Source organism: Octopus sinensis, linkage group LG10, assembly GCF_006345805.1.
Source record: "Octopus sinensis linkage group LG10, ASM634580v1, whole genome shotgun sequence".
NCBI classification, from domain to species: Eukaryota; Metazoa; Mollusca; class Cephalopoda; order Octopoda; family Octopodidae; genus Octopus; species Octopus sinensis.
Window position 1 is genome coordinate 83,987,870 of NC_043006.1, and position 27,922 is coordinate 84,015,791.

General features: G+C 38.6%; 2 protein-coding genes across 2 annotated transcripts; one reads left to right on the forward strand and one right to left on the reverse strand.

Moving 5' to 3' along the window:
• Positions 1-2,199: 2,199 nt before the first annotated feature.
• Positions 2,200-3,021, reverse strand: LOC115216278. The gene has a single exon (XM_029785477.1). The coding sequence runs from the start codon at positions 3,019-3,021 to the stop codon at positions 2,200-2,202; it is 822 nt and encodes a 273-aa protein (XP_029641337.1).
• A 7,860-nt stretch (positions 3,022-10,881) lies between these two features.
• On the forward strand, positions 10,882-27,672 carry LOC118765193 (monocarboxylate transporter 5-like). Its single transcript, XM_036506873.1, has 5 exons — positions 10,882-11,044; positions 17,596-17,795; positions 20,113-20,256; positions 22,965-23,984; positions 27,161-27,672. Exons 1-5 carry the CDS (start codon positions 10,887-10,889, stop codon positions 27,295-27,297), a joined length of 1,659 nt encoding a protein of 552 aa, XP_036362766.1. The 5' UTR covers positions 10,882-10,886; the 3' UTR covers positions 27,298-27,672.
• Positions 27,673-27,922: the final 250 nt, after the last annotated feature.

The window sequence follows — 27,922 nt, forward strand, 5'->3', positions numbered from 1 at the left end:
GCAATGGTTCCAAAAGTGATACTATTCCCCTCTAAATGGAGTCATGGAGATAAAATCAACTAAATAATGGTTTAATTGGGTTTAATTTTACTTGTGAAATACTGTTGTTTTGAATTTGCTGCAGAAAGTGGCCTATATTTGTGGTGGTGAGTGGGGGCACTAGGAATGTAGCCAGGGTGTCAAGGGAGCCGGAGCCCCCAAAAGTTTGGAAACCACTGCTACAGAGGTAGCACTATTTCAACAACAATAATATTCTACTGGCTTAGCAAAAACAAATGAAATGAAAGTAAGAACTGGACAATGTTAGTCTTTGACAGACGAAAATACGGAACGGTCTTGTTATTGCACTGACCATATGTCCACATAATTAGAGCGATAATCTATGACCAAAATACTACTGCTGCTGCTGCTATTTGTAAATAACAGACGTGTCCCAGTTCTTGAAAACATTGGAAAACTTATGCCAGTTCAAAAAAGCCCATTATAGATGTTAAAAAGATGAAGACGGCGACGGTGGAACTGGGTGGTGGTGGTGGTGGGGATCATGACGATGATGATGAGAGTACATATATCTCTAGCTATCATATATAATCTATTAGTGAACTTTGACTTCTTCCCAGCTGCCATTTCATTCTCTTTCGCTCTCTACTTCTCTCTTTCTTTCTACATTCTATCTATCTATCTATCTATCTATCTATCTATCTATCTATCTATCTATCTATCTATCTATATCACCTTGATCACCTTGATCGACCAGTCTGTCAGGCGTCCATTTGACACCGCTGGTCACAGCACGCTGTCCACTCCTCTCTGGATCGCGCCTTTCTCATCCACGTGATCCCAATCGTCCTCCTGAAATCGTAACTCCACCGTCGTGGAGGTCTTCCGGGTGGTCTTTTCCGCTCACGCGGGTACCACTCGACAACTGCGTGCGTCTACCGATTATCGGTGTGCCGGGCGACGTGTCCGGCCCATCTATACTTGCTACGTGTATACTCTGCGATGACATCTCTCACGCCGGACTTCTTTCTGATGATCTTGCTACTTATGTGCTCTCTCAACGAGATACCAAGCATTGACCTTTCCATGGCTCTTTGAGCCGTTACCAGTCTTTGCTCTTCTCTCTTTGTGGTAGCTCATGTTTCACTACCATATAACATTGCAGGCAGAACTGCACTGTTAATGAGGTTGGCGCGGGTGGTCCTGTCCAACCTTCCCTTGAGCACATCCCTTATGCCATTGAACGCCTTCCATCCGGCCCTTACTCTCCGTGAGATCTCCTTTTTGATATCCCGGCACATATTTACTTCCTGTCCCAGGTAGACATATTCCCTCACCTCCTCTATTTCATCACTGCCGATCACCATTCGACCTGTTGGTACATTGTCTGACCGCATGAACTTTGTTTTCATGCGGTTCATCTTGAGACCTACTGCAGACGTTTTGATGTCGAGCTCCGTCAGCATGGTCTGAAGCTGATCCATGTTTTCAGCGATGAGTACGATGTCGTCAGCGAAACGGAGGTGAGTGAGGAGCTCGCCATTGATGTTGACACCACCTTGCCAGTCGATGCCTCTGATGATCTGTTCGAGACATGCAGTGAAAAGTTTTGGGGAGATTGTATCTCCTTGTTTCACTCCCTTCTCGACTGGCACTCGTATGGGTGATGGCAGTAGAGCTATGTCAGTGGTGCATCCGGAATTTGCCTCTCTGAGCAGCTGTACATATTGCGCTTCGATTCCTTGCCTCTGCAGCGAGTTCAGCACTGCGTTGGTTTCGACGCTATCGAAGGCCTTCTCATAATCTATAAACGCAACGCAAAGAGGCAGCTTGTACTCATTTGCTCGCTCAAGCAGTTGCGTTAGAGTAAATATATGGTCCATTGTGCTGTAGTTCTTCCGGAAGCCTGCTTGTTCCCTCGGTTGTTGTTCGTCGAGACGACGTGACAACCTGTTCAGAATTATCTCCGTGAACAGCTGTACACGTGAGACAGCAGGCATATGGGTCGGTAGTCCTTTAGATCTTCTCTGTCGCCCTTCTTATACAGCAGGATGGTATTTGACTCTTTCCACTGCGAGGGAATTCTTCCCTCGTCTAGATAGTGCGTAAATCGCTCAGCGAGGATTTTCCAGAGCTGCTCTCTGCCTGACTTTAGCACCACCGATGTTATACCGTCTTTCCTTGGAGCCTTTCCGTTTTTCATCGAGCCGATGGCTCTTTCAACCTCACTGACAAGGATAGGTGGCACGTTTTCTTCCTGTTGGAGTGGTGGTAACGACTGGACATTTCTGGTAGACTTAAAGAGCTTGGTGTAGAAGTCTTCGCAAACTTTTCCATCTCGCTCTTCTCGTTGACCGGTATTCCATCTGTATTTTTCAGAGCCGTCACTTCCGATCTATATAGTACCATGTCCCTCTTGCATTTCTTGAGGCTCTTCTTTTCCTCTGCGGCCTTCAAGAGCTTCTCCATCCGGTATGCCTCAAAGTCTTTCTTTAGTTGCTGACGAATCACTCTGCTGAGAATGGAATATTCAAGGTGATCTTCAATAGTCCTCTTCATATTTTTCCTCTTCTCGAGTAACTTCGTAGTTTCTTCCGAGATTCTTCCCTTCTTTTCTCTTGGGCATACTCCTTTAGCCTTCCTTAAACACTCCTTCATTTTCCCTATCAGTGAGTTGTAGTCATCATCTATGTCATCTCCTTGGCACCAGTCTTCCTGCATGATGGCTTCCAGCAGCTTTGCCTCGTTGTAGACTCGGACACGTTTTCCCTTCGACGCCAAATATAACGCTATCTTCTCCCTCTTCCCGTCGATGACGACCCTCGCCCTTACCAGACGATGATCGCTGCCGGTGTTGAATGGCGTCACGACGGAGACGTCATGTAATATGCGTCGCTTATCAACCAGGATGTAGTCGATCTCGCTTCGGTGCTTAGAGTTCGGCGATATCCAAGTCCATCTCTTCCTCTCCCTCTTCCTGAATAGGCTGTTTCCGATGTAGAGCTGCCTCGCCTCTGCCATGGTAGCCAAACGTTCTCCTCTCTCGTTTCTCTCTCCCATGCCAAATATCCCGACGTACTCCTCTCCTTGTCGTCCATGTCAGGTCACTCTAGAGTGCTACTGGTAACATGTAATCTAGTACAACCTGTTGCATGGTCGGGACGTCGGCGACTAAACTGACAACCCCACCAGGTTCGCTTGGTGAGGAGGGTGTTGTTGGACTCCCTGTGGGATGGAAAAATAAGACCCAACAAAGGGCGGATGAACATCCAGTGTCATCAACGGCCATCCAACAAAATACCGGCCTTCCCGCCCAGCCAGTGGGATGGCGTTATCTTATGGCTAAAACAGCACGAAGAACGAAGAGAAAAAAAAAGGGCCTCAGTACCCTGCACGTCAATCGGGCCACTCCATGACGGCGGAGTGCAACTCCAGCGACGAGAGGCTGCTAAGAATCACAGGTTCCCGAAGGCCGTCATGGAACAGGACTAAACTTGCCATATGCCCCTACAACTGCAGGTCTATGGCAGGGTGGCAAGAACTGAAGCACCTAATGGAGGAGAGGAAGAAGATCAGGTGCGACGTGTTAGGGCTGTGCGAGACACGTTGCAAGAAGGAAGCGAGTATACGATGGCAAGATGGATGCACTGTGAGATTAGGAAGAGCAGAAGGTGCTAGATCGGTCGGAGGTATCGGATTCATCGTAAGTAAGGAATGGGCTTCGAGAGTCGCTTTTGCCACTTCATATCATGTCATCACGGATTGGTGTACTAAATGTGAACCTCTCAGGGAAGGCCACCCTCAAGATTGTCCAGACCTATGATCCCACAAGAGCCAGCGACGACGACGAGGTGGAAGAATTCTATCGACAACTAGACAAAGGGCTGGCTATGAAGTCCACTTACACTGTCGTGATGGGAGACTTCAACGCAAAGGTTGGACATCTATCTATCTATCTATATATATATATATATATATTATATATATATTATATATATCTGTCTATCTATCTCTTTCCCCCTTTCTCTATGTGTATGTATAAAGATAGATACATGAGGATAGATAGATAGATAGATAGATAGATAGATAAAACGTTGAGTGGAAGAAAGGGGAGAGGATGAAATGTGTGCACACGTGTGTGTATGTATGTGTGTATGTACATACGTACGTACATAATACATATATGGAGTGTGTTGACTGCGCATATATTGCGTGTGTAATTATGGTTAAGAAGAATAAAACATCGCTGTCTCCTCTCTCTTTCTACATATATGTAGGTATATAGATAAATAGATAGATAGTAGTAGTAGTAGTAGTAGTAGTAGTAGTAGTAGTAGTAGTAGTAGTAGTAGTGGTGGTGGTGGTGGTAGTAGTAGTAGTAGTAGTTAGTAGTAGTAGTAGTAGTAGTAGTAGTAGTAGCAGTAGTAGTAGTAGTAGTAGTAGTAGTAGTAGTAGTAGTAGTAGTAGTAGTAGTAGTAAACAACTTTGGGTGGTATATAAGAAATGCCGTGGAGCCGTTGTTGAAACATACGAAGAAGGCCGGCGTCATCAAAACTGAAAATTGTGTAATGAAAGAAATGAACGCAAAAAAAAGAACAAGCTTGGAAGGAAAAAAGAATGTACGTTCAGTTTGCAAGACATATGAACGCTGAGACAGATTCAGAGGACCGGTGGCTATGGATGTGGTGGAGTGACCTGAAGATAGAGACAGAAGTACTCATATGCGCAGCTCAAGAACAAGCGTTAAGGACCAATTATGTGAAATGTAGAATAGACAACACTACCGACAGCAACAAATGTAGAATGTGTTGTGAGAGGGGTGAAGCAATATGGCACATCGTTAGCGAGTGCCCGAAATTGGCATAACGCGAATATAAAAGACGCCATGACAATGTGGCAAAAATGATCCATTAGGAGATCTGTGAAAATCACTGCCTGCAAAGAGCAAAGAGGTGGTTAACCCCAGAATGAGTCACCGAGAATGAGAATTGCAAAATCCTGTGGGATACAATGATTCAGTGCGATCACCTGACCAGACAGGAAACCGGACGTTGTTGTAGTGAATAAAAAAGAAAGAACATGCATGATAATCGACATATCAAGAATTCTTTGCAGAGTTCTTGATGCTTGAGCAGTAAACAAGTGTCACCTTAGTCTGCTGGCTGTGGGCAGCTGACACTTTCCATCATACCCAGCAAAATAAGTTGTGAGTTTTAATAATAATAATAATAATAATAATAATAATAATAATAATAATAATAATAGCAAGAGCACTCGGAGAGCGCAAACCTCCACCAAGGCAACACCAACGTCCTCTCAACGATTAACCGGAGATGATTTGTAAACTGAGAATATCTGAAATAGACTCGACTGCTCTCACAAACGAGAATACTAAAAATGAACCGGGCCGCTCTCAAAAATTTAGTAAAAAAAAACCCAGAAAAATAATCCAGAATCCTTGTCCGGTACCGGATCGATCCCAAAATCTAATCAGTTTGTGCCAGTCAGGAGACTAATCATCCCCGAAAGTTTCATCCGAATCCATCCAGTGAGATATCTTGTTCAAGGGCAAACAAACAAACAAACACGACTGAAAACAATATCTCCGCCTTCGATAAGGCGGAGATAATAATAACAACAACAACAACAACAACAATAATAATAATTTATTGATATTGAAAAGACTTCACAAACTTACTCAGAGTTCCGAGACATCTTGTTAAATTTCTTCTTATCATTTGATTTTTTTCAAATTTTCACAAGATTACTTTCAAAAAAATATAGTGCTGGAGTAGTTTTGCTTGCTAAGGACGAAAATCGCATTGATGTTTTTCCTAGAAATTGTCAATAAAGAAATTACATGCGTTTAAAGTTATGTAACCATAGCCAATCGGAAACCTCTATGACCGAAATATCGGAAGTCGCAACTGGTTGTTATCGTGGAGACGTGTACAAACAAGGATTAGACAACAAAGACGAAGACTTTACGTGGTCTTTCGACCTGCCAGAAACAGCAGCTAACTCCTCTTGAAACTATACCATAAAGTTTAAAAATTAAAAATGATGTTATATAAATTAGCTGGGTAGACTGCTTCTAAAGTAATACGGTATTAGTTTAATTGTCATTGCTCACCAGTGGCGGCTCGTAGATAAAATTGGTGGGAGGGGTGATGCTTCAGAAAATTTTTAGCCGTTGTTTAATATTGCGTAAAAGGAAACAAACATATAAAAAGAATATTTATACATAGACTTGATCGGTTCGCGTTTTAGCCTCTGTCGGGTAGTGTTTAATTTGTTCACTGAACATGCCGCGAATTCCCCCTTGTTTTTCAACCCCCCCCCCACACACACACACACATACACCTAAATCACAAAATAGGGGGGGGGGGATATCTACCCTATTTTTCAAATCCTGGCAGCAACACTGAAACTGGAAGCAGGATAATAATCTAATTCTACACTTTATTACATTCAAGAATATAAACACGTTTTTAAGCACAGCACATACGGAGTCAAAAAGAAACACTACCGTTCATCGGAACTGTGTAAACAACAGTGCTGTCTCTCCCTGGCATGAAGCTTCCTATCTCGGACATGTGAGCACGCGCACAACAGCCAAACACCGCGTACCTGAAACTGTGAAGCGCACAGTCCTATACAAGGATTGTTGTATTTTTTTCATAAACTAGGGGATGGCTACTGACATTAAGCTTAAGGATTATATAATGTAAAAGTATAAGGAAAGAATTAAAGAAAAAGAACTCATCATATTGAATGTTATCGATAATATCGAGTAGAAATAGTGGGGTGCTGCAGTTCCACCACTGTTGTTCACTGTTCTACTTGATCAAGAACTGTATTTTTCCATTCATAATCCGAACACCAATGCACTGTAGTATAGTCCCAAACTCACAACGACACTAAATATGCTTATTATATGTAATCATACACTCATTATAAATGTTATGGCGGAGGTTCCTTTTTTTCATGGAGCTAAAGCGCTTGCTGAAAAGGTTGCAAGACGCAACGAAAATTTTAGGAAAATGAAAATAAGAAATAAGTGGAAATTTTACCGGTGAGTGTGTTACATTATAAGGCACAAAAAGAAAATGACTCTCCCCAGACACAACAGAACATACTCAGCGTGTTTCAGGGCAGAGTTTGTAATATTAAATATTATAAATGTGTGTCTGCAAATAAATTACAGACGCCGATGTAAATATAAAGACGCGCGCGCGAACGAGGAGTAGTTTTTACAGTAAGAACGGCTAACCTTTAAAGTTCTGTTGAAATTTCTTTAATACTTATGGTTACTACTAACACATCGGATCTTGTATTCCTAAGCGCGTCGTTATAGTATAAAGAAGCATTGTTAAAAGCCGTCTCATCCGATGACCAGAAAGAGATTCGCTTACCTATGTTACTAAGGTCGTAAATATACAAGGCTAGTAATTGGAACCCTTATTAATACATTTGCAATCCTACTTCTTCCATTAGTCTCCAAAGATCTCTTTCAAGAGCTTTTAAGCCCTTAAGCGTAGGGGAACTTTTTCCTTGATTAAATTCCATACTGGGGACCGATATCGTCTCACTACGATCCGAAATTGATTTAATCCTTTCAACCCGGAATCTTTTCTCAAGATTTGCATGCATTTTTTCTAAAATTTTGGTAAAACTATATAGTGTAGATGCTTATTAGACGGTTTATGACGGTGCCAATTAAGTAGGCACTATTTTTAGTCTGGTACATATTTGTACCTTTTGGGTTTTCTAATCTACCATGCATGTACCATATATTTCAGTGTCATCAAGCTTTCCTTTTTGCCTTATTGATAGCGAGGACTGAAAAAAAATAATAAAAACATGATAAATACTGTAAAGTTGCGAGAATAAAATTGTTATGTTACCCATGACTGCGATAGGACATCCAGAATGTGACAGCTAAAGGGTAGGGGAGAGAGGAAACTGACCAGTACTTGAGTGGTATTCATTTCAGCTGAGGAGACTGGAGCAACGTGAAATGAAATGCTCAAGGACATCGGATCGCTCTGTCCAGGAATCGAACTTATTATCGTGAGTCCAACGTCCTCTAACCACTCGGTTACAGTGCTGATTTTACCGAAGCTAATGTTAAATTAATATTATTAGCTGTTAAGGCATCGAGTCGATAAAATAAAGTACCAGCCAAGCACTGAGACCGAAGTAATCAACTCGTACCCTCCTCTCAAAATTATTGGCCCTTTTCCAAAACTATAAAAAATTACTACAAGGTGTTAACGATATATAATAAGTTATATTGTACATTAAGAATATTATTTTCTTATATGTTCGCAGGGGTGGAAATCAGAATGGCAAACTGGTAAAGGAAGGAAATACAGAAAAAGTTTATGGAAATATTAATGTCTATGTAAACCGAATAATGGTTAGTTCACATTACTCTGTAAGGAAGCATAGGGCTGGTTTCCCGGTTCCTCTGGCGTATAAATTTCTCCCTGGGCGGGACACCGGGCCGTCGCAGGATTGTTCATTTTATTTTTATTAGCTGGGTGCACTGGATCAACGTGAAATGAAGTGTTTAGCTCAATAACATAATGCATCGCCCGCTCCAGGAATCGAAACCTCAGTCTTTTGATCACGAGTTCAATACCCCTAAGCACTATACCAGAATAATGGTATATGAATATGAATTATTTTTAACTTCTCCAGTTGTTTGATATGCTAGAAACAGTGGCTAAATCTACCTCAAAACTTACCCAGATTTTCGTCATGAAAGATGGAAGGACACGTTGGACAATGTGTGTGAATAGATGGTATTTCGTAAATGGAAGTTAACCAATGCCTTCTAGACTGAGAAAAAAGGCACTTGTGTGTGTGTGTGTGTGAGAGAGAGAGAGAGAGAGAGAGAGAGAGAGAGAGAAGAGAGAGAGAGAGAGAGAGAGAGAGAGAGAGAGAGAGAGAGAAAGAGAGAGAGAGATTCTCGACTTTGGTTAAAGTCGAGAACGTTCAGACGCTTTCAATATTCCGAAATAAACTCTTTATTAGTTGTTGATGTCGTTGTTTGTTTATACCTGATCGGACAGACCTATGATTAAAGGCATTTCAGACATGACCATCTTGCCTTCTTAAGTATAGTTTCCCGGTTTCCTTGACCTATAGGTTCCCAACCTGGACGGGACGCCGGTCCGTCGCAGGTGAGCTGCAAGATGCAGGAGGAAAGAGTGAGAGAAAGCTGTGGCGAAAGAGTCAGCAGAAGTTCGCCCATTACCTTCTGCCAGAGCCGCGCGGAGCTTAGATGTTTCGCTCCTAAACACACACATCGCCCGGTCTGAGATTCGAACCCGCGATCCTTCGACCGCGAGTTCGCTGCTCTAACCACTAGACCATGTGCTTCCACTCTTAAGTATAGTACAGTGCACCTAAGACCATACTATCCAATATCTTTGTTGGCTTTTTTTTAAAGAGTATAACTTGAGGAATATTTGGTAACCATGTCTAGCAGGTCAAGCTATCACGTACTCTCTCTCTCTCTCTCTCTCTCGTTGGTTAGCGATTTTGTTACTAGCATTTGCTACTGCCATTATTTTTGTTAAAATTATTATCACTATTATTACTTAGTCGACGAGCTGGCAGAGTCGTTAGCACGCCCAGCAAAAATCCTCAGCGGCATTTCGTCTGTCTTTATGTTTCTGAGTTCAAATTCCACCCATATTGACTTTCCCTTTTATCTTTTCGGGTTATATAGAAATAAGTACCTACTGAGGACTGGGGTCAATCTAATCGACTCAGCCCCTCTCACAAACTTTCTGGCCTCGTGCCAAAATTTAAAGCTACTATTAAGGCGATGAGCTAGCAGAGTCGTTGGCATGCCGGAGAAAATGCTTAGCGACATTTCGTCCGTCTTTACGTTCTGAGTTCAATTTTCGCCGAGGTCAACTTTGCCTTTCATCCTTTCCGTGTCGATAAATTAAGTACCAGTCAAGTGCTGGAATCGATGTGATAGACTTACCTCCTCTCGTCAAATAGTGCCTTTAGTAGAAAGAATGGATCTTTTCGGTTTGAACGGCAGTTTTTACTAGCGGTGTCATATGAAATTGTCACCCATAATTATGACCCTAGTATCGATCTATTGCATTTCAATCTGTTTTAGGGTTAGGGTTAGAGTTAGGGGTGGGGGGAAGGGTATCTTTTTTTCTTCACAAATGTAAATAAACCCAATCTGTTTCTTAAACGAGGGACATATTCATACGGCACAGAATGACTTTTTACCTCAATAGACGTCATTGATTGGTTGAAATTGCAGAAATTGAAGAAAAAAACAACAAATATCTTACAAACTATAGAATTTTCTCAATAAAGCCAAGAGAAAAAGATGTTTTATAAACACATTCTACCAGTATACGAAGTTTAAAATTTTTTAGTTACCTAGAAATTATGTTAAAAACTGCCGTTCAAACCGAAAAGATCCGAAAGAAGTATTATTATTATTATTATTACTACTATTTTACTATAAACAATTAAAGAAAAACATCAGTCATTATATATGTATGTACGTGTGTGTATGTATACCTATATAACCACCTCCCTGGTTGGTTTCGAATGGCACATTTCTCTTCACATTGATTGATGCTTATTGGTTCTTACTGCTAGAAAGGAACAATAACGTCCACAATAAGATTGGACCATTGGCCGCTGATCGTCATAAAGTGTGAGAAATAAATAAAATCTAGAATGTAACCAGAGCTTCGACAGAGGCTCACAATCTTATCGAAGTCTGTTTATTTGTGGTCGTATTAAATATATTTTCACTCGCCACTGCCAACGATTTCGACGTATTTTTCTCTTTGTCTAAATATACTTCTATTTATCCATATACTTCTAATAATATCATGGGAGTCAGTGATGTAGAAGAAAGGCGCCCTTTGTTACAGGCATCTAGTGGTGTGTCTGAAGGAGAAAGCCAAGAAGACGTTGTCGAAAATTACGAAGACTCGCTAGGATTTAAGCAGTTCTATTTTCTCTCGGTATTTCAGAAGCTTTCAGACTGGTAAATACGCCCATGTGGTTTTTTTTTCTTTTTGTATGTCATGTTACATAAGTTTCGGCCAGCATTGGCCTAGGCGATGTATAAATATATTTCTTTATTTATCTATAAAAAGGTTTACATAGAGGGGACGTTACAAGGACAGACAAGGGACATGTAGGGTGCAAACACGCTTCTTATATACAAGATGAAAACACAGATGGATTTACATATATTATACGGATGGGAGTTAAAAATATACGATGTCTAACTGATGCTATTAAGTTAGACGTTATTATATATAGCTAAAAATGATTATATGTAATCTTACGAAGTAACTATATTTATTATTTTAAAGTACACTCGCCAGAAAAAAAAAAAAGGTGGGTAAAGGACTGGATATTCTTTGGCATACCTAGACCACCACGTTCCCCTTCTGCGACTGTGTTTCCTTAAAACTTTCAGAAAAGAGGGCAACTTTAGATGAAATTTTCTACAAATACCTTTCAGATAGTGCAGATTCCAATTATGTCTGAATGTGTTGGGAATTTTTTTTTTTTTTTTTTACCGAATGGAGGAGAGTTTTGGATAGCTCGCCTGAGCAGCCGATTTTCTTAATCTTGTAACTTTTCAGAAAAATTGGTATTTCATAATCAAATTTTCTATAAATACCTTTCAGATGGTGTACGATTATGTCGGAATTAAATGCAAAAAAACAACAAAAAAACTGTTGGTGATACATATACAGACATTTTTTTTTTTTTTTTCAAATTTCAAGTTTTATTTCACAATACACAGTTACCCATGAGCGGTGATAAAAGCTGGCTTTATTACAGTATTTTAGTTTCGTTTAATCCCTGTTCTAAGTTCAAATCCTGTCAGATTTGCTCTTGCTTTTCATACTATTTGAGGCGGGGAGTTGATAAAACGTTCCACCAAGTATGTTCTTCATTGCTCGATTTAATGGCCTAAACGTATACCTTTTGTTTGTAAGCTTTTTTTTTTCTTTTTTGACAAAGGAAAAAATTCAGTATTTATTATATAATCGTTTCTAATTTAGGCACAAAACGAGCTACTTTGAGAAGAAGGGCTTAGTCGATAACTAAAGTACCAATAAAGTAGTGGAACATACTGATTAACTCGTACTTTATTTTATCGACCCCGGAGGGATGGAAAGCGAAGTTGGACCTTTATGTAGTTTGAATACAGGACGTAGAGATACTAAAGAAAAACTGCAAACCACATTCTCCGACGCTCTAACGATTCCGTCAGCACATCATTTTCAGTATTTATATAATACAAAAATGGTGAGTAGGTAGAGATGGTACATTAATTTAAATTAATTAGTTTCATCAACTGAGATCAAATAACGTCGAAATTATCATTCCTCTTTCTGCTAATATATATATATATATATATATAATATATATATATATATATATATATATATTTTAAATTCCGTCAACTTCGCCCCAAGAAAAAAGTTAACTTTATACTTATTTGACATTGTTGTGACGCGTGGCTTAGTTGTGAGAGTGTTGGACTCGTGGTTGTAAGATTGTGGTTTCGATTCTTGAATCAAGTGACGCATTGTATTCTTGAACAAAACGCGTCATTTCACGCTGTTCGAGTCCATACGACTGCCAAAAATAAGTAATCTTCTGACGGACCGTTGTCCCATCCGGAAAGGAATATACATGCTACAGAATCCGGAGGAAATGCTTTATGAGCCTCTGGCTCGAGAAGAACCTTTTTGATTTTTTTTTTGTCTTTTATTTGACATTATTATAAATACTAACGCATGCCCCATTGTTTTATGCCCAGAATAAGTAATATTTTGTAGATTCTCATTAGAACATAGTTACGTTGTTCCTCGGACAGTTGTTCTCTTGCAGTTCTATGTCGAAAAGCACATCGTGCTTCAGTTTCTACTTTGTTCCTCTGAAAATCTTTAACGAACTTCACGGTGTCTGCTTACCAAAGTCATTGCCTTTGTATTTGATATCGTGTAGATCTCATACGTATATACCTACTTCTTTACTACCCACAAGGGGCTAAACACAGAGGGGACAAACAAGGACAGGCAAACGGATTAAGTCGATTACATCGACTCCAGTGCGTAACTGGTACTTGATTTATCGACCCCGAAAGGATGAAAGGCGAAACCGTCATTGTGTTGCAGCTTGTCTTTGTGGAATGAAACGTTCTTAATATATGAAAAATTATTTAATCATAAAAATGGATCAACGATTGATAGGTTCGGATGAATCCAGCCCCTGGATGAATCAGGCAACCACAAGCGGTATTTGGCCAGAGCATGTCCAGGTATGCTTCTAGCAACCTTGCTCGCAAAGTTAAATTAACCTCATTGTGGTCACGTTCATTTTTTCCCATTCAGTCTACGTTTGATTCTATTTTTACAGAAATCACGTTTTTCTCAAACTATTTTCGTGGTAGATCTTTCTAATTTGTCGCCGTAGTACATTTGTTTAGGCACCAATTCTTTTTTAAAAGTATACCCTGTTGCACTCTTTCGTACCAACTTTCTCTCACTCTTTCTTCCTGTTTTTTGTCCCCGACTTCCTACGCAACCGCTGAGCCTGGATGCGCATTCATCCATCCGTCGATGCTCTCGGTGTCGGGGATTGACCTGCTTTCTCTTCTGCGGGTCTTACGAATAGCAAAGGACCACGTTGCGGACTTCTCCGCTCGCTCAACATCAACATAACAACAGCAATAATGATTATTATTATATTTGCACATTAATCAGGTCGAATGAATCCAATAATGGAAAAAGTAATGTTTCAAATAAGTCAAAAAAATATATCTACTCTCGTTCGTTTTGGCGATGGAGTTTTTCGGGAGGATGTTTAAAGCGTTTTCTTTGCTCCTTCAAAATTTTAAAGAGAACTGTTCGACTCTTCTAAAACCTGTAACACTGATTGTGAGCAGTACGGGCTTGTGGATGCAATTTATCCGAGTTGCTGGGAATGAAGAATTCATGGCAGAAAATGGATCTTTTATTTTTGAAAGCCAGGTTTTTCTAGTTAACTAAATAATTTGAAACTTCGTATACTGGTAGAATGTGTCAAAAGAAAACAATAATTTCAACTAGTTTTTTTGACAAAAATGTATTTTATAAGTTTAAACGTAGTTTAAATCTGCGAATTTTAACCAATCGTATTCTCTGTATTGAGTTGAAATTATTTGCTCCGTCTAAACATATTGTTACTGTGACGTAAACAGCACACACGTACTGTTTACTTTGGATGAATAATAAACACATATTCAATGTTTTTGTATAGGCTTCAGGTGTTTTCTCAAATACAATGTATATATTTACTATAAACCTGTGCACACGCTTTGATTCTTCAGTTTGACACACGCCTTGAACCGGTTATTTGGCTTGTATGCACCCACATACACACACGTACCCATCCATACGCATACTCGCACATAATCAGGGCCCCTCTGCGTTTTCGCTCGTCGATGTGCTAGGAATAACACCCAAATCCCCTTAAAACCATATACTACTGGGTTAAAGGAAGGGTACATTGGCTAATATAATCATAGATGCTATATCTGAAAAAAAAGGGGGGGCGCAAAAATACGGGTTGGTCATAGTTGGAACCCTTTGATCCTCAACCGGGTTTATCAGGATGACCTGAGTTAAATAACAATAACAATATATTTGTAATATTGATTATAGACACAAAGCATATATTTGGGGGTGAGTGGAGGGTATAATCATTTATATCGATCTCCAATACTTGATCGATGTATTTTCTTGACCGTGGAAGAACAGACGGCTTGTTTTGAATTCCGGTGAGGGTTGAAACCCGAACGTATAGGACCGTATCTCTAAACATTCTAACAGTCCTTTACCAAGCCCTTGTCAGCATGTAATATCATCTGATCCACATTATCTCTCTATTATTTGTCCACGCGTAAAAATATATCATCAAGGTGACATAGTTAAACTTCGACGAAAAATATAATGTAAAGCTGGCAGAATCGGTAGTGCATCGGATAAAATGCCTAGCGTCATTTCTTACGAATCTTTACGTTCCGTGTTCGAATATTGCTGAGTTTTCCTTCTTTCGGGCGGCGCTTATAGAATAAGTACCAGTTGAATACAATCGACTAGTTCTTCCCATCAGCTTCAGGCCTTGTACTTACTGGGGAAAGAAATATTATTAAGGAAGGGGGTGGGGCAAGCTGGCAGAATCGTTCGTGCAGCGGACAAAATACCTTGTGGCATTTCTTCCGACTCCTCACGTTACCGTCGTCGTCGACTTTACCTTTCATGATCAATTAAGTACCAGTCAATGTAATCGATTAACCCCTCCTCCCAAATTGTTGGTCTTGTGCCAAAATTTTGTGCAATTTTATTTTTTATATCGAAACTAAATATATAGTTTTAGCTCTCAAGGTGAACTCCAAGCAATTACCTATGATGAAAGGTATTCTAGGTTTGATCATCCCAAGTGTGACACCTACTCCAAAGGCACGATGAAGTGGTGGGCAGTTAAAATGTTTTAAAACGTGGATTTTTCAGAAAAATAAGATTTAATGCGAATTACATGTATTTTAGAGTGACGAAAATTACCGAAACCCCTCCAAAAATTTACCATCGAAATTTCATTTTATTCTCGACAGCTATTTCGAAAGCCCGCCGTATTTTTATTATTATTCTGTCTGTTTAGGACTTTGTTATATGGGACGGTGATGTTTACATTTTAGCTATGTTAACTACGTCACAGTAACAATATTTTGAGAAGCAGTAAATAATATGAGGCCGAAAGAAAGAATATCATTGGTTAAAATTCGAATTTTTAAACAACGTTAAACTTAGAAATTACAATTCCGTTTTCATTTTGGTTTACAATTATGTTTTCTTTTGACACATTCTACCAGTATACGGAGTTTCAAATTGTTTAGTTAACTAGGAAAATCTGGCTTTCAAAAGGAAAAGATCCCAGAAGATTTTGACACTATTGCCATGAAGAGACGATTCGTCGAAAAAAAAAAAGCTTCGTTCTTGAAGACTTTTTTTTTAATATATCACTGCAAGACTTCACGACAAGACACTAAAACTGGAGACGAATTGGGTTGTTGCTTGTGTTACTTGTCATGCATCACAAACGTTGCTTTCTTTCAAAAATGTGAACTATTTTAAGAAAATTGTGAATTTTTTTGAGAATATGTGTTATGAAAAAGAAAGAGGGGAAAAAGAGAAAAAAAACCTGTCAAAATGTAATCGCTCGACTTCGGGAGTAGAATGGGCATTCCACTTCATTGTATCATCTTTTCATAATTCATTCGTTTTTGTTTTTTTTTTTAATTTTGCTTCTTTTCTTAAATTTCTGTTTCATAACTTTAGTTCCCCGATTCTTTAATGTCTCGTTATTATTGTCTGTATGTCTTGTATTTGTCACTTGAGTTTCGATGTACGCCTTTAATAGGTTATAATAAAATAAAACATTGCTTTCTTTCAACTTTCATTCTTTTATTTATTTATTTATTTATTTATTTATTGTAACTTGCCAATTTAAAAAATGAAAAAAAAGACTTTCTATTTAGGGAGGTGGGGTGGAATTAGTAACCGGGGCAAAATGAGTAATTTCTGATTTCTTGTTATTTTCTGCTTACCTGTTTGAAATCATTACATTGCAAGTAATGCATCATCATTTTGCATTGTCTTAGGAGTAAATATTGGACGAAACTGCCTTTTATTCTTTCGCGGTTGGTAAAATAAACACTGAGGTGGATGTAATTGTCTTTATTCCCCCCCCCCCTCGACCTCCAAAATTTCATGCCTTGTGCCGACGGCAGAAAGGATTAGTTGTAACTTTAAGGTGTCAAGCTGGCAGAATCGTTAGCATGCCATATAAAATGCTTTGTGAGGGCGGCGAGCTGGCGGAACCGTTAGCACGCCGGGCGAAATGCGTAGCCGTATTTCGTCTGCCGCTACGTTCTGAGTTCAAATTCTGCCGATGTCAACTTTGCCTTTCATCCTTTCGGAGTCGATATATTAAGTACCAGTTACGCACTGGGGTCGATGTAATCGACTTAATCCGTTTGTCTGTCCTTGTTTGTCCCCTCTGTTTAGCCCCTTGTGGGTAATAAAGAAACATATAAAATGCTTAGTGGCATTTCATCTATCTTTAGATAGCGAAGTTTATTCATTTGATAATGTCTCTTTGTTAGAAATATGTAACGACGAGCAGCTTTCACCTTGTTCTATCCAAACGATTTTTAAACCCAAAATTTACATGCTGTTATTTATGGCTTTAAGGCAGTGAGTTAGTAGAATCATTAGCCTGCTGGATAAAATGCTTCGTGTCATTTTATCTGTCTTCAAGTTCTGAGTTCAAATGCCGTCGAGGTCGACTTTGCTGTCCATCCTTTTCGGGACAATTATGTACTGGAGCCGATGCAGTTGACTAGCCCCATCCCAATAAAATGTTTTGGCCCTGTGCTTTTAGTAGAAACAATTATTTATAGCTTTATCTCCTTCGAGATCGAGCTTAACAAAATCAGTAATTCAAATAAAGGTCTGCTTACTATTTCAGTTGGAATCGAAATGTTTGGAATCGAGATTCTCTAGAGAAGATAACTGTGGGAACTTCTGCTTTTGTAGCCAATGCTATTTTATTTGGCTTCAGAAGCTGCCTTGCTATTTATCTTGTGGAATTCAAGAATGCATTTCCCAGTCAAGATCAGCTGGTCTCGTTAGCTGTCTTCCTCCCAACTGGAATATATGGTATCATAGGTAAGTAATTTTCAAAGATGTTCCTTTGTTTCTTTTGTGTGTGTGTGTGTGTGTGTGTGTGTGTGTGTGTGTGTGTGTGTGTGTGTTCTAGAATACGAAATTGATGAGCTACATTACCAAACAAAACTGTCCCAAAATTTTCAGTTCATTAGGTAGATTATCACTACAATATTTCATTTGTGTGCAAGTTTAACTTTTACCTGATATTACCTACTAAGTAAATCATTGACAGTTTAATTGCTTTGCTCAAACCACAGCAGATCAATACTAAATGACTTTCAGATTAATATTATTATTATTATTTTTACTATTATTATTATGGCGGCGAATGGCAGAATTGTTAGCACGCTGGACGAAATACTTAGCGGTGTTTCGTTCGTCGCTATGTCCAGACTTCAAATTCCGCCGAGGTCGACTTTACCTTTTATCCTTTCGGGGTTGATAAATTAAATACCAGTTAAACACTGGGGTCAATGTAATCGATTCAGCCCCTCTCCCCAAAATTGTTGCCCTCGTTGCAAAATTTGAAACCATTATTATTACCTCCCTCCGTCTTAGTGAAGGCGGAAGCATTGTTTCCAGTCGTGTTTGTTTGTCTGTCCGTGGACAAGATATCTCAAGAACCGCTGGATGGATTCGGATGAAACTTTCAGGGATATTTGGCCTCGTGACTGGGACGAACTGATTAGATTTGGGGATCAATCCGATGCCATACAAGGCTTCTGGATTATTTTTCCTGTTTTTTTTTACTTAATTTTTAAGAGCGGTCGGTTTCATTTTTAGTATTCTCGCTTGTGAGAGCAGTCGAATTTTTCAAATATTCTCATTTAAAAAATCATCTCTGGCTAATCGTTGAGAGGACGTTAGTGTTACCGTGGCGAAGGTTTGCGCTCTCTGAGTGCTCTTATTATAGCGGCGAACTGGCAGAAACGTTAGCACGCCGGGCGAAATGCGTAGCCGTATTTCGTCTGCCGCTACGTTCAGAGTTCAAATTCCGCCGAGGTCGACTTTGCCTTTTATCCTTTCGGGGTCGATAAATTAAGTACCAGTTACGTAATGGGGTCGATGTAATCGACTTAATCCATTTGTCTGTCCTTGTTTGTCCCCTCTTTGTTTAGCCCCTCGTGGGTAGTAAAGAAATAGGTTAGATAAGGTTTGTGATGATGGCTCTTTCTTTCTTTGGTGCTTCTCATATCTGTCACAATAGCTCTAGTTTTCTCAAAGTTGCTTGCAGTGATTTGGATGCAGTGTTGCTGCACCATCCTTTATACTGTCACTCCCACCCACTCTGTGGGGTGGAGGTCTATACCTGCCCAGGTGAGCTGGTATTTCAGTTGATCTTTGAAAAACTTACTGAATACTCCTCTGTCTCTTGTGCCCTGTTTGAGCTCACTGCAGAATACAACCTTTGGTATCTGGGATTTGTTCATGTGTGAGACATGGCCTGCATATCTGATCTGTTTGAGTAGCAGCATGGCTTCAGTGCTTGGGATGCTGGCCTGCTGGCAGACTTCATTATTGATGATGTATTCCTTCCATTGTGTATTAAATACAAAGGAGCTTTTGAGTCAGTGGTTCACAAACTGCACTGTAAAGGATACTGGCTTCCCTACAGATTTAAAAAAATATAATTTAAGGTTTTAGAAAATCCATACTAATGCACGAGTGTCGTGAAAAACCTACTATTCATAATTTTGACATTGTGTTTGATAATAGTAGTTGTGCTTTTGGTCAGAATTCTGCTCAACCAAGGCTGATTTGGAGCTACAACAATAATAGCCATAGCCTTGTTAAGGGCTGAACTGGGGATAAAGAACATCAATAATCAATGCTCAACAAGGGCTAAGTTTGGGCTACAGTCATGGTAGTAACTAGGATACAGCCAGGATTGAACTGGATATACACAACAGCAAGAATCAGAGCTCAACCAGGACTGAACAGTATATAAACAACACCAACAGTCAAGGCTCAAAGAGGGCTGAACTGTGGTAAACAACAATGAAAATACAGCAAAGACTGAATAGTATGTAAGCAACAATCAGACCTCAATCCTAGGCGAAATTGGGACTGCAGTGAACAGGGCTCAACTAAGACTGAACAGGATAACAATCAAGGTTCAACCAGAACTGAGTTGGGTTTAAGCAATAACAACAATAAGTTATGTGTTACCAAAACAAGACTTGGGGTTCCACAGCAACAAAATGTATGAAGCAAGTAATAAATCTCTTTATGAAACAGTTTTAATAAAGAGGTTTCATTTGTTTAATCCCAAGTTAGAAATATGTAATTATTCTTAATCTACCATTTCAATCAACAGGTGTTTTGACTGGGTTTTTCAATTCAAGATATGGAGTGCAGAAAACAGCTTTACTTGGAAGCTTTTTGCTGTGTCTTGGTGTTGGAATTTCAGTATATGTTTCATCTGTAGGGTCTCTAATAATTTATCTTGGACTTATTGCTGGTAAGTATAAAATTATATTAATATATTGTGTTGTTTAAGGTTGTGAGCTGGCAGAGTTGTTAGCACAGCGGGTAAAAGGTTTGATAACATTTTGTCCATCCTTATATTCTGAGTTTTGCATTTCGTTCTTTTGGTGTCGATAAAATAAGTACCAGTTAAACACTGGGGTTGACGTAATCAACTTACCTGCCCCCTGAAATTTGAAACCAATGTATTGTGTTGTTTATTGTTTTTCGACCCCCATCTTTGCAGTCAGCCACTAACAAACACATTTATGATTGAAGGTGTTCTAGCCAATAGTATTTCACTTTTTTTTTTTTCTGAGTGTGTGAAATTAATATTTTGCAGTTATTTTAAATTAAGCAAAAAAAAATTGAATCCAAAATTCATGAAGAAATGGTAATAATAATAACAACCTTAATTATTAAGGTGCTGAGCTGGCAGAATCATTAGCATGTTGGACGAATTGCTTAGTGGTATTTCCCTCATCACTATGCTCTGAGTTCAAATTCCACTAAGGTTGACTTTGCCTTTCATCCTTACGGGATTGATAAATTAAGTACCAGTAAAACACTAGGGTCGATGTAATCAACTAGTTCCCTCCCCACAAATTTGACGCCTTATGTCTCCAGTAGAAAAGATTATTATTTGTACATTATTGCATATGCTTTATATGCACTTTTGACAAGTTGTGGTTCACCTGAGCACTGTATACAATAATTTCATTATTATTATTATTATTATTAATGGCATTGAGTTGGCAGAACCATCAGCACACCAGAAAAATGCTTAGTAGCATTTTATCTGTCTTTGTGTTCTGATTTCAAATTCCATTGAGGTCATTTTGCCTGTCATCCTTTTGGGGTCAATAAAATAAGTACCCACCTTCTCCCTTCCACTCTCTTCCTTCATCATCACCCTCTCCCTTGCTACACCACCCCTACACATTCCAACCCCACCATCTCTATATGTCCCATCCCACTCCACTGCATTCCTTAGACCCCATCCCAACACCACCACATCATACCACCTCACACACATACTAGCACTGACCACTTCCCAGCACCTACACCATCATCCACATACCTACCCATGCACACAGGTACACGTCAATGTCACCAGCCCCCTTCAACACGCACGTACACGTTGTCACATACACAAGCACGCACACCTTCGTTTTGGGATCACCACTACTTTATTATCTCCCCTTCATCCTAGCTCTGTGTGACTCTTCTGTCCGGCATTTGCCATGATAGATCACTAGCCACTAAACTTTTTTCTATTTTTTCTCCATGTTTATTTCTGTGTTGCTTTCTGTTAAAGCGCGTAGGCTTGAAATGAAAGGCTTTCTCACTTCACGAGCGTTAAACTAATACATCTGTTTGTTGTTTACACACCCATCTTCGTCTTTTGTTGTTTTTTTTTGTGAATCCTCGCTATATATATATATATATATATATATATATAATAGGTGGAGACCAAAATCCCTACTTCATTCACTGTGTATATGTATGTGTATATGCATATATGTGTGTATGTATATATGTGTGTATGTATATGTATGTATATATGTGTATGTATGTGTGTGTATATGTGTGTATGTATGTGTGTGTATATATGTGTGTTTATGTGTGTGTATGTGTGTGTGTGTATGTTGTGTGTGTGTGTGTATGTGTGTGTGTATGTGTGTGTGTGTGTATGTGTGTGTGTGTGTGTATGTATGTGTGTGTGTGTATGTGTGTGTGTATATGTATGTATGTGTGTATATGTATGTATGTGTGTATATGTATGTATATATGTGTGTATATGTATGTATATGTGTGTATATGTATGTATATATGTGTGTGTATATATGTATATATGTGTGTGTATATATGTATATATGTGTGTGTATATATGTATATATGTGTGTGTATATATGTATATATGTGTGTGTATATATGTATATATGTGTGTGTATATATGTATATATATGTGTGTGTATATATGTATATATATGTGTGTGTATATATGTATATATGTGTGTGTATATATGTATATATGTGTGCGTATATATGTATATATGTGTGCGTATGTATGTATATATGTGTGTGTATGTATGTATATATGTGTGTATGTGTGTGTATATATGTGTGTATGTGTGTGTATATGTGTGTATGTGTGTGTATATATGTGTATGTGTGTGTATGTGTGTGTATATGTGCGTGTGTATATATGTATATATGTGTGTGTATATATGTACATATGTATATTTATGTGTATGTATATGGATGTATATGGATGTATGTATATATATATAAGTATGTATTTATATATACATGTGTATAGGTCTAAAAAGAAGATTGTCGCATATTTTTTTGTGTGTGTCTGTGTTTGTACCCACACCATTGCTTAACAATCGATGTTGTGCTGTGTTTATTTTCCCATAACATAGTGGTTCAGCAAAAGACATTGATAGAATAAATTCTAGGCTTACAAAGAATAAATCCTGTGGTCATTTTTTCCCGCCAAATGCGGTGCTCCAGCGTGACTGCAGTCAAATGACTGAAACAATTAAAACAAAAACAAAACTGTGCCATTTTAATCCTGAGCAAATCTAATTATCTCTGCTAGTATACTATAAAATAAATTCAACTGAATATGTGCTTTCTCTATATAGTTTGCAGCCTTGTATCAATCTAAAATATATATTTTTATTTTATATATAGGTTCTGGAACTTCCTTCATATTTATTGCCATAAACTGTGGAATTGCTTCCTATTTTGATCAAAGCAGTAGGCAGTTGCTGTCTCTAATTTCCACTGGTGGAGCAGTTGGTGCTATAATTTTCCCTATTTTTGTTTCCAAACTCACAGAACTATATTCTTGGAGAGGCAGCCTCCTCCTTCTCTGTGCATTTACCATGCATTCTATACCATGTGGTTTGCTGTATTCTTTAAAGAAACTACCTCGGAAATGGGCGCCTTCTGTCAGTAATGAAGTAAGAAATGGCCTTTGCAGTAGATCCTATCAAAGTACAGATAAGACACCACAGGAACATTTTGCGAGCCCAAAGAAAACCAAGTTTGATTTAGACCAAGCATCAAACGATACAGATGAGTCAGACTCAAAGCCTCAAATGGAAATAGAACATGAAACAGATGGAGCCAATGCTAGCTCAAGACATGAAAATGATAACCATTTAAAGGGGGTCAACGTGTGTCAGTCAGATGGCATGTCTCGCCATGAAGAAGAAACCGATGCTAAACTTGGCCAAATACGTATGCTATGCATGATATTAAATAATAACACTTATCTTCTACTTCTACTTTCCACAATCGGAGCAGTAAGCTTTATAATGTCATTTGCAACAATTTTACCAGACTACCTTGTGAACCGTGGCATGACCCTGGAGGAAAGCACTAGAATATTTGTCATTGCAACAGTTGGGAACATTCCTGCACGGTTTATTACATGTTGGTTACTTTACAAAAACATAGCATCAAGTATAATGATCTTCAACTTATCAGGATTAATTGGTGCCACACTAGCTCTTCTGTATCCCTATTTTGTATCAACATCAATGCTTATCTTATTATCCTTCATGATCTTTCTGGCATCAGGATTGGGCCTGTCCGTCTTCTGCGTGACGTTCTTGGAAATCTTTGAAAACAGATTGTACTCTTGTGCTCTAGGATTCGCCATGACTTTCTCTGGTCTGGGCCTTCCAGTAAGTGGATACATCATCAGTAAGTATATTTTTCTCTGTTTACAAATACACATAGACATCATGGTGTGTGTGTGTGTGTATGTGCATGTGTGTATACGAGGGGGTCCTAAAAAGTTCCTGGTTTTAAGGGTATTGCAAAAGGCCTGGTTGGAATCCCAACACCTGAGTTCTTTTACAGGGCTTAGAAGAACTGAAGGAAGAACTACTGTAATAAGTGTGTGAGTCTGAGAGGGGAATAAGTTGAATAAAATCATAATTAACTGATTCTCCTGTATTTTCTTTTACCCAAAGCCAGAAATTTTCCAGCAGTACATATATATATATATATATATATATATATAAATAGATGAATGAATTATCCTTTGTTTACCATTAACATGGAAAATTCAATAAACAGTTACCAGGGTAGCAAAATTCACGCAAGTAACACAGATGAAGCGGCCTATTCAAAGGTAGAAACTCCGGGTTAATGTGCAGTAATTTGTGTAGTATAAGTAAATAAATGGAGTTGAACGAAGATGTTATTAAAATTCTTTTACTTTCAACATATGTTTCGAAGACAACATGGTTTTATTCCAAAGAAATAAACAGTGTAAAATGCATATGTCGAAAGTAAAAGAATTTTAATAACATCTTCGTCCAACTCCATTTATTTACTTATATATATATACATATATATATATAAATATATGTACATAAGGCAGTGCTCCATCATGGCTGCAGTCAAATGACATGACTGAAACATGTAAAAAGAGTAAAAGAATATACATATGCATGCACAGGTATGGCTGAGTGGGTAATAAGCTTGTTTTGTGACCACATAGTTTTGGGTTCGATCCCACTGTGCAGAATCTTTTGACAAATGTCACCTGCTATAGCATCGTGCTGACCAATTCCTTGTGAGTAAATTTGGTAGATGGAAACTATGTAGAAGCTTGTTGTGTGTCTGTGAGTATGCCTCTCTATTCCACCACTGTATGACAACTGGTGTTGGTTTTGTTTTTATGTCCCAGCAACTGAGCATTAAGTACATAAAAAAAAAAAATTCAGAATTTGGCTCAAGTAGAAATGTACAAAACAAAAATAGGTGGAATTAAATTAAATTAAATGTGTAGAAACTATATATAAATTAAATATATAAAAACAAATTCAGAATCTAGAAACTTCATAGCTTATGATCTTTTCCTCAAAAAGATGTGGGGATGCATCAGATTTCAATTAAGCATGGACAAAATTATGACTTAAGGCTTGAAACATATTCAGACATTCACTTTTATACATTGGGAGAAGGGGAAGAAGTGTGTGAGTGTGTGTGCATTGTTGTTGTTTGTTCTTTCTCAAGCCATGCCTGGCTCATGAGGGCCAGTTTCCCGGTTTCCTTGGCGTATAGGTTCCCCACCTGGATGGGACACTTGTCCATCACAGGTGAGCTGCAAGGAGCAGGAGGAAAGAGTGAGAGAAAGTTGTGGCAAAAGAGTCAGCAAAAGTTTGCCATTATCTTCTGCTGGAGTCACGTGGAACTTAGGTGTTTTGCTCATAAACACACACATCGCCCGGTCTGAGATTTGAACCTGCAATCCCTCGACCACAAGTCTGCTGCTCTAACCACTAGGCCATGTGCCTCCACTGTGTGTGTGTGCATGTGTGCATGCATACGTGTGTGCATGTGTTTCAGCAGGGTAGGTGTGAGAGAGAGAGAGAGAGAGGTTGGGTTGAGAGTGAATGAATGAAAGAAAGCCCAAAAGGATGAACAGAAGAAAGGACGAATGGAAGGAAGGACAAAAGAAAGAATTGGCTGTAGATATCAGGTGACTTCATTAACTTTTTTTTTATCACTAATTAGTGTAGAAGGCTCATTTTGGCCATTTGAAAATACATGGAAACTCTTAACATCACTTACATTTATTATTTGATGTCTAAATTTACATCATACAATTTGTGACCTGGGCACTGACACAACATTCACTGCAATTCTGTTGCAAAGAAAATGACACCAAATAAATGATTAAATGAGAAAAGAGTTTCTGTGGGTGAGGAGTCTTTTTTTTTTGTCCCCCAATGGCTAAAATATACCTTCTCTGCTGTAATTGCTTTATTTTCAACAAATAGTCTTGTTGCAAATGGAGTTTGTAGGTAAAGCTGTGTATAAGTGACTTAACACCATGCAAATATTTGATAACTTTTATTTCACTACACAGGTTAGTCATGAGTTAAAGTTTCCTCAACAAGTCAACACATTTCTGCAGCATTCATAAACAGTTAATTACAAAAACTCTGAACTTAAACTTTTCAAGACAAGAGAAAACACATTAAATTCATGTCTACCAACTGTAACATCATATCCAGGTTGAGTAGGAGTGTGAAAACAACTATTATGAACGGCAAGAGAAAGTGTAGTGCTGGGATGTGGGTTGCCACACGCTGGAGGTTGGTGTTAAAAACAAGCCTTTTTTGACACCTGAACTGAGACATTCTAGAAGGATCCAGATCGATCTATCACATGAAATCTTGCTGCTGATTGGTCCATAATCCAACTTCTCACGTGAACAAGGAATTGTTGTGCTGTAACTTCATAATCTGACAACTTGGTTTTGAGTTTTGCTACAGTCTCAAGATCATACTACTTGTCAGACAAGTACAACTTCAATATTTGCCATCTGGTTTCCTTGAATCATCATCATCATTGTCGTTTAATGTCTGCTTTCCATGCTAGCATGGGTTGGATGTATGACTGAGGGCTGGCGAACCAGATGGCTGCACCAGGCTTCAATCTTGATCTGGCAGAGTTTCTACAGCCAACCATTCTGAGAGTGTAGTGGGTGCTTTTACATGCCACCGGCATGGGGCCAGTCAGGCGGCACTGGCAACGACCTTGCTCGAATCTTTTACACATGCCACCGGCACAGGTGCCAGTAAGGCGACACTGGCAACGATCACACTCGGATGGTGCTCTTACTACCCTACTAGCACGGGGCTCGAGTGCCAGTAGTGCGACGCTGGTAACGATCACGCTCGAACATAAATGAAGTGATAAGAGGAAATCAGAAAAACCAAATGTGTGTGTAAGAAATACCTTGTTGTTTCTATTCCCTGTCTTTACATTTTTTTCTCCTTAATTTTTATTTTTCTACTTTATTTATTTGTTGCAGTATCATGCTATGTATATAGATTTTGTTTTTTTGTTTTTTCTCACAGGTGTTCTCAAAGATCGATATGAAAGCTACGTTCCGTGCTATTATTTTCTAGCTCTATTTTGTTGCTTCACCATTGTGCCTTCCCTTATACATGCTTTGGTAACCAAATGGAAAAGAAACACTAATAGTGTTGTTTGATTAAATTATACATTTTATATGTGCGTGTGTGTATGTGTGTAGTGTGCGCGTATATATATATATATATATATATATATATATATACATATACGTCTGAGTATATCAGCATGTGTGTGAGCAAGTGTGTATGCTTTGGTTGGTGACAATACTAATGGTAATGGTTTTTCTTTTTTTCTTAAACAAAGCAATCTATGATTTATATTTGACAATTATTTCAATGAGACGCGATATTTGTTTTCGTTTTGTTTCTTTTTTTATTTGCGTCCTCCTTGGAAAAAAAAAACAATCTATACACTGAAAAACAATTCAAAACCTTGTAGACAAAAGCAAGATTTAAGCAAGGATTTTTATGAAAAAGAAAAAAAAAAGAAATAGAAGAAAAAGGAGAAAAAAGGAAATGTGCATATTTTCAATGATTTCTTTCCATTGATGACTGACAAACAGAATACTCAATACATGATGTTGAGTATATGATTTACTTAAATTGGCTTTTTGTGGATTGAGGTTCATAATACAATGACTGTCAAGTGATGAAACTTGAAAACCTAATTTGGTTTAGCTAAAATACGCACACACACACACACACACACACACACACACACACACACACACATATACATACATA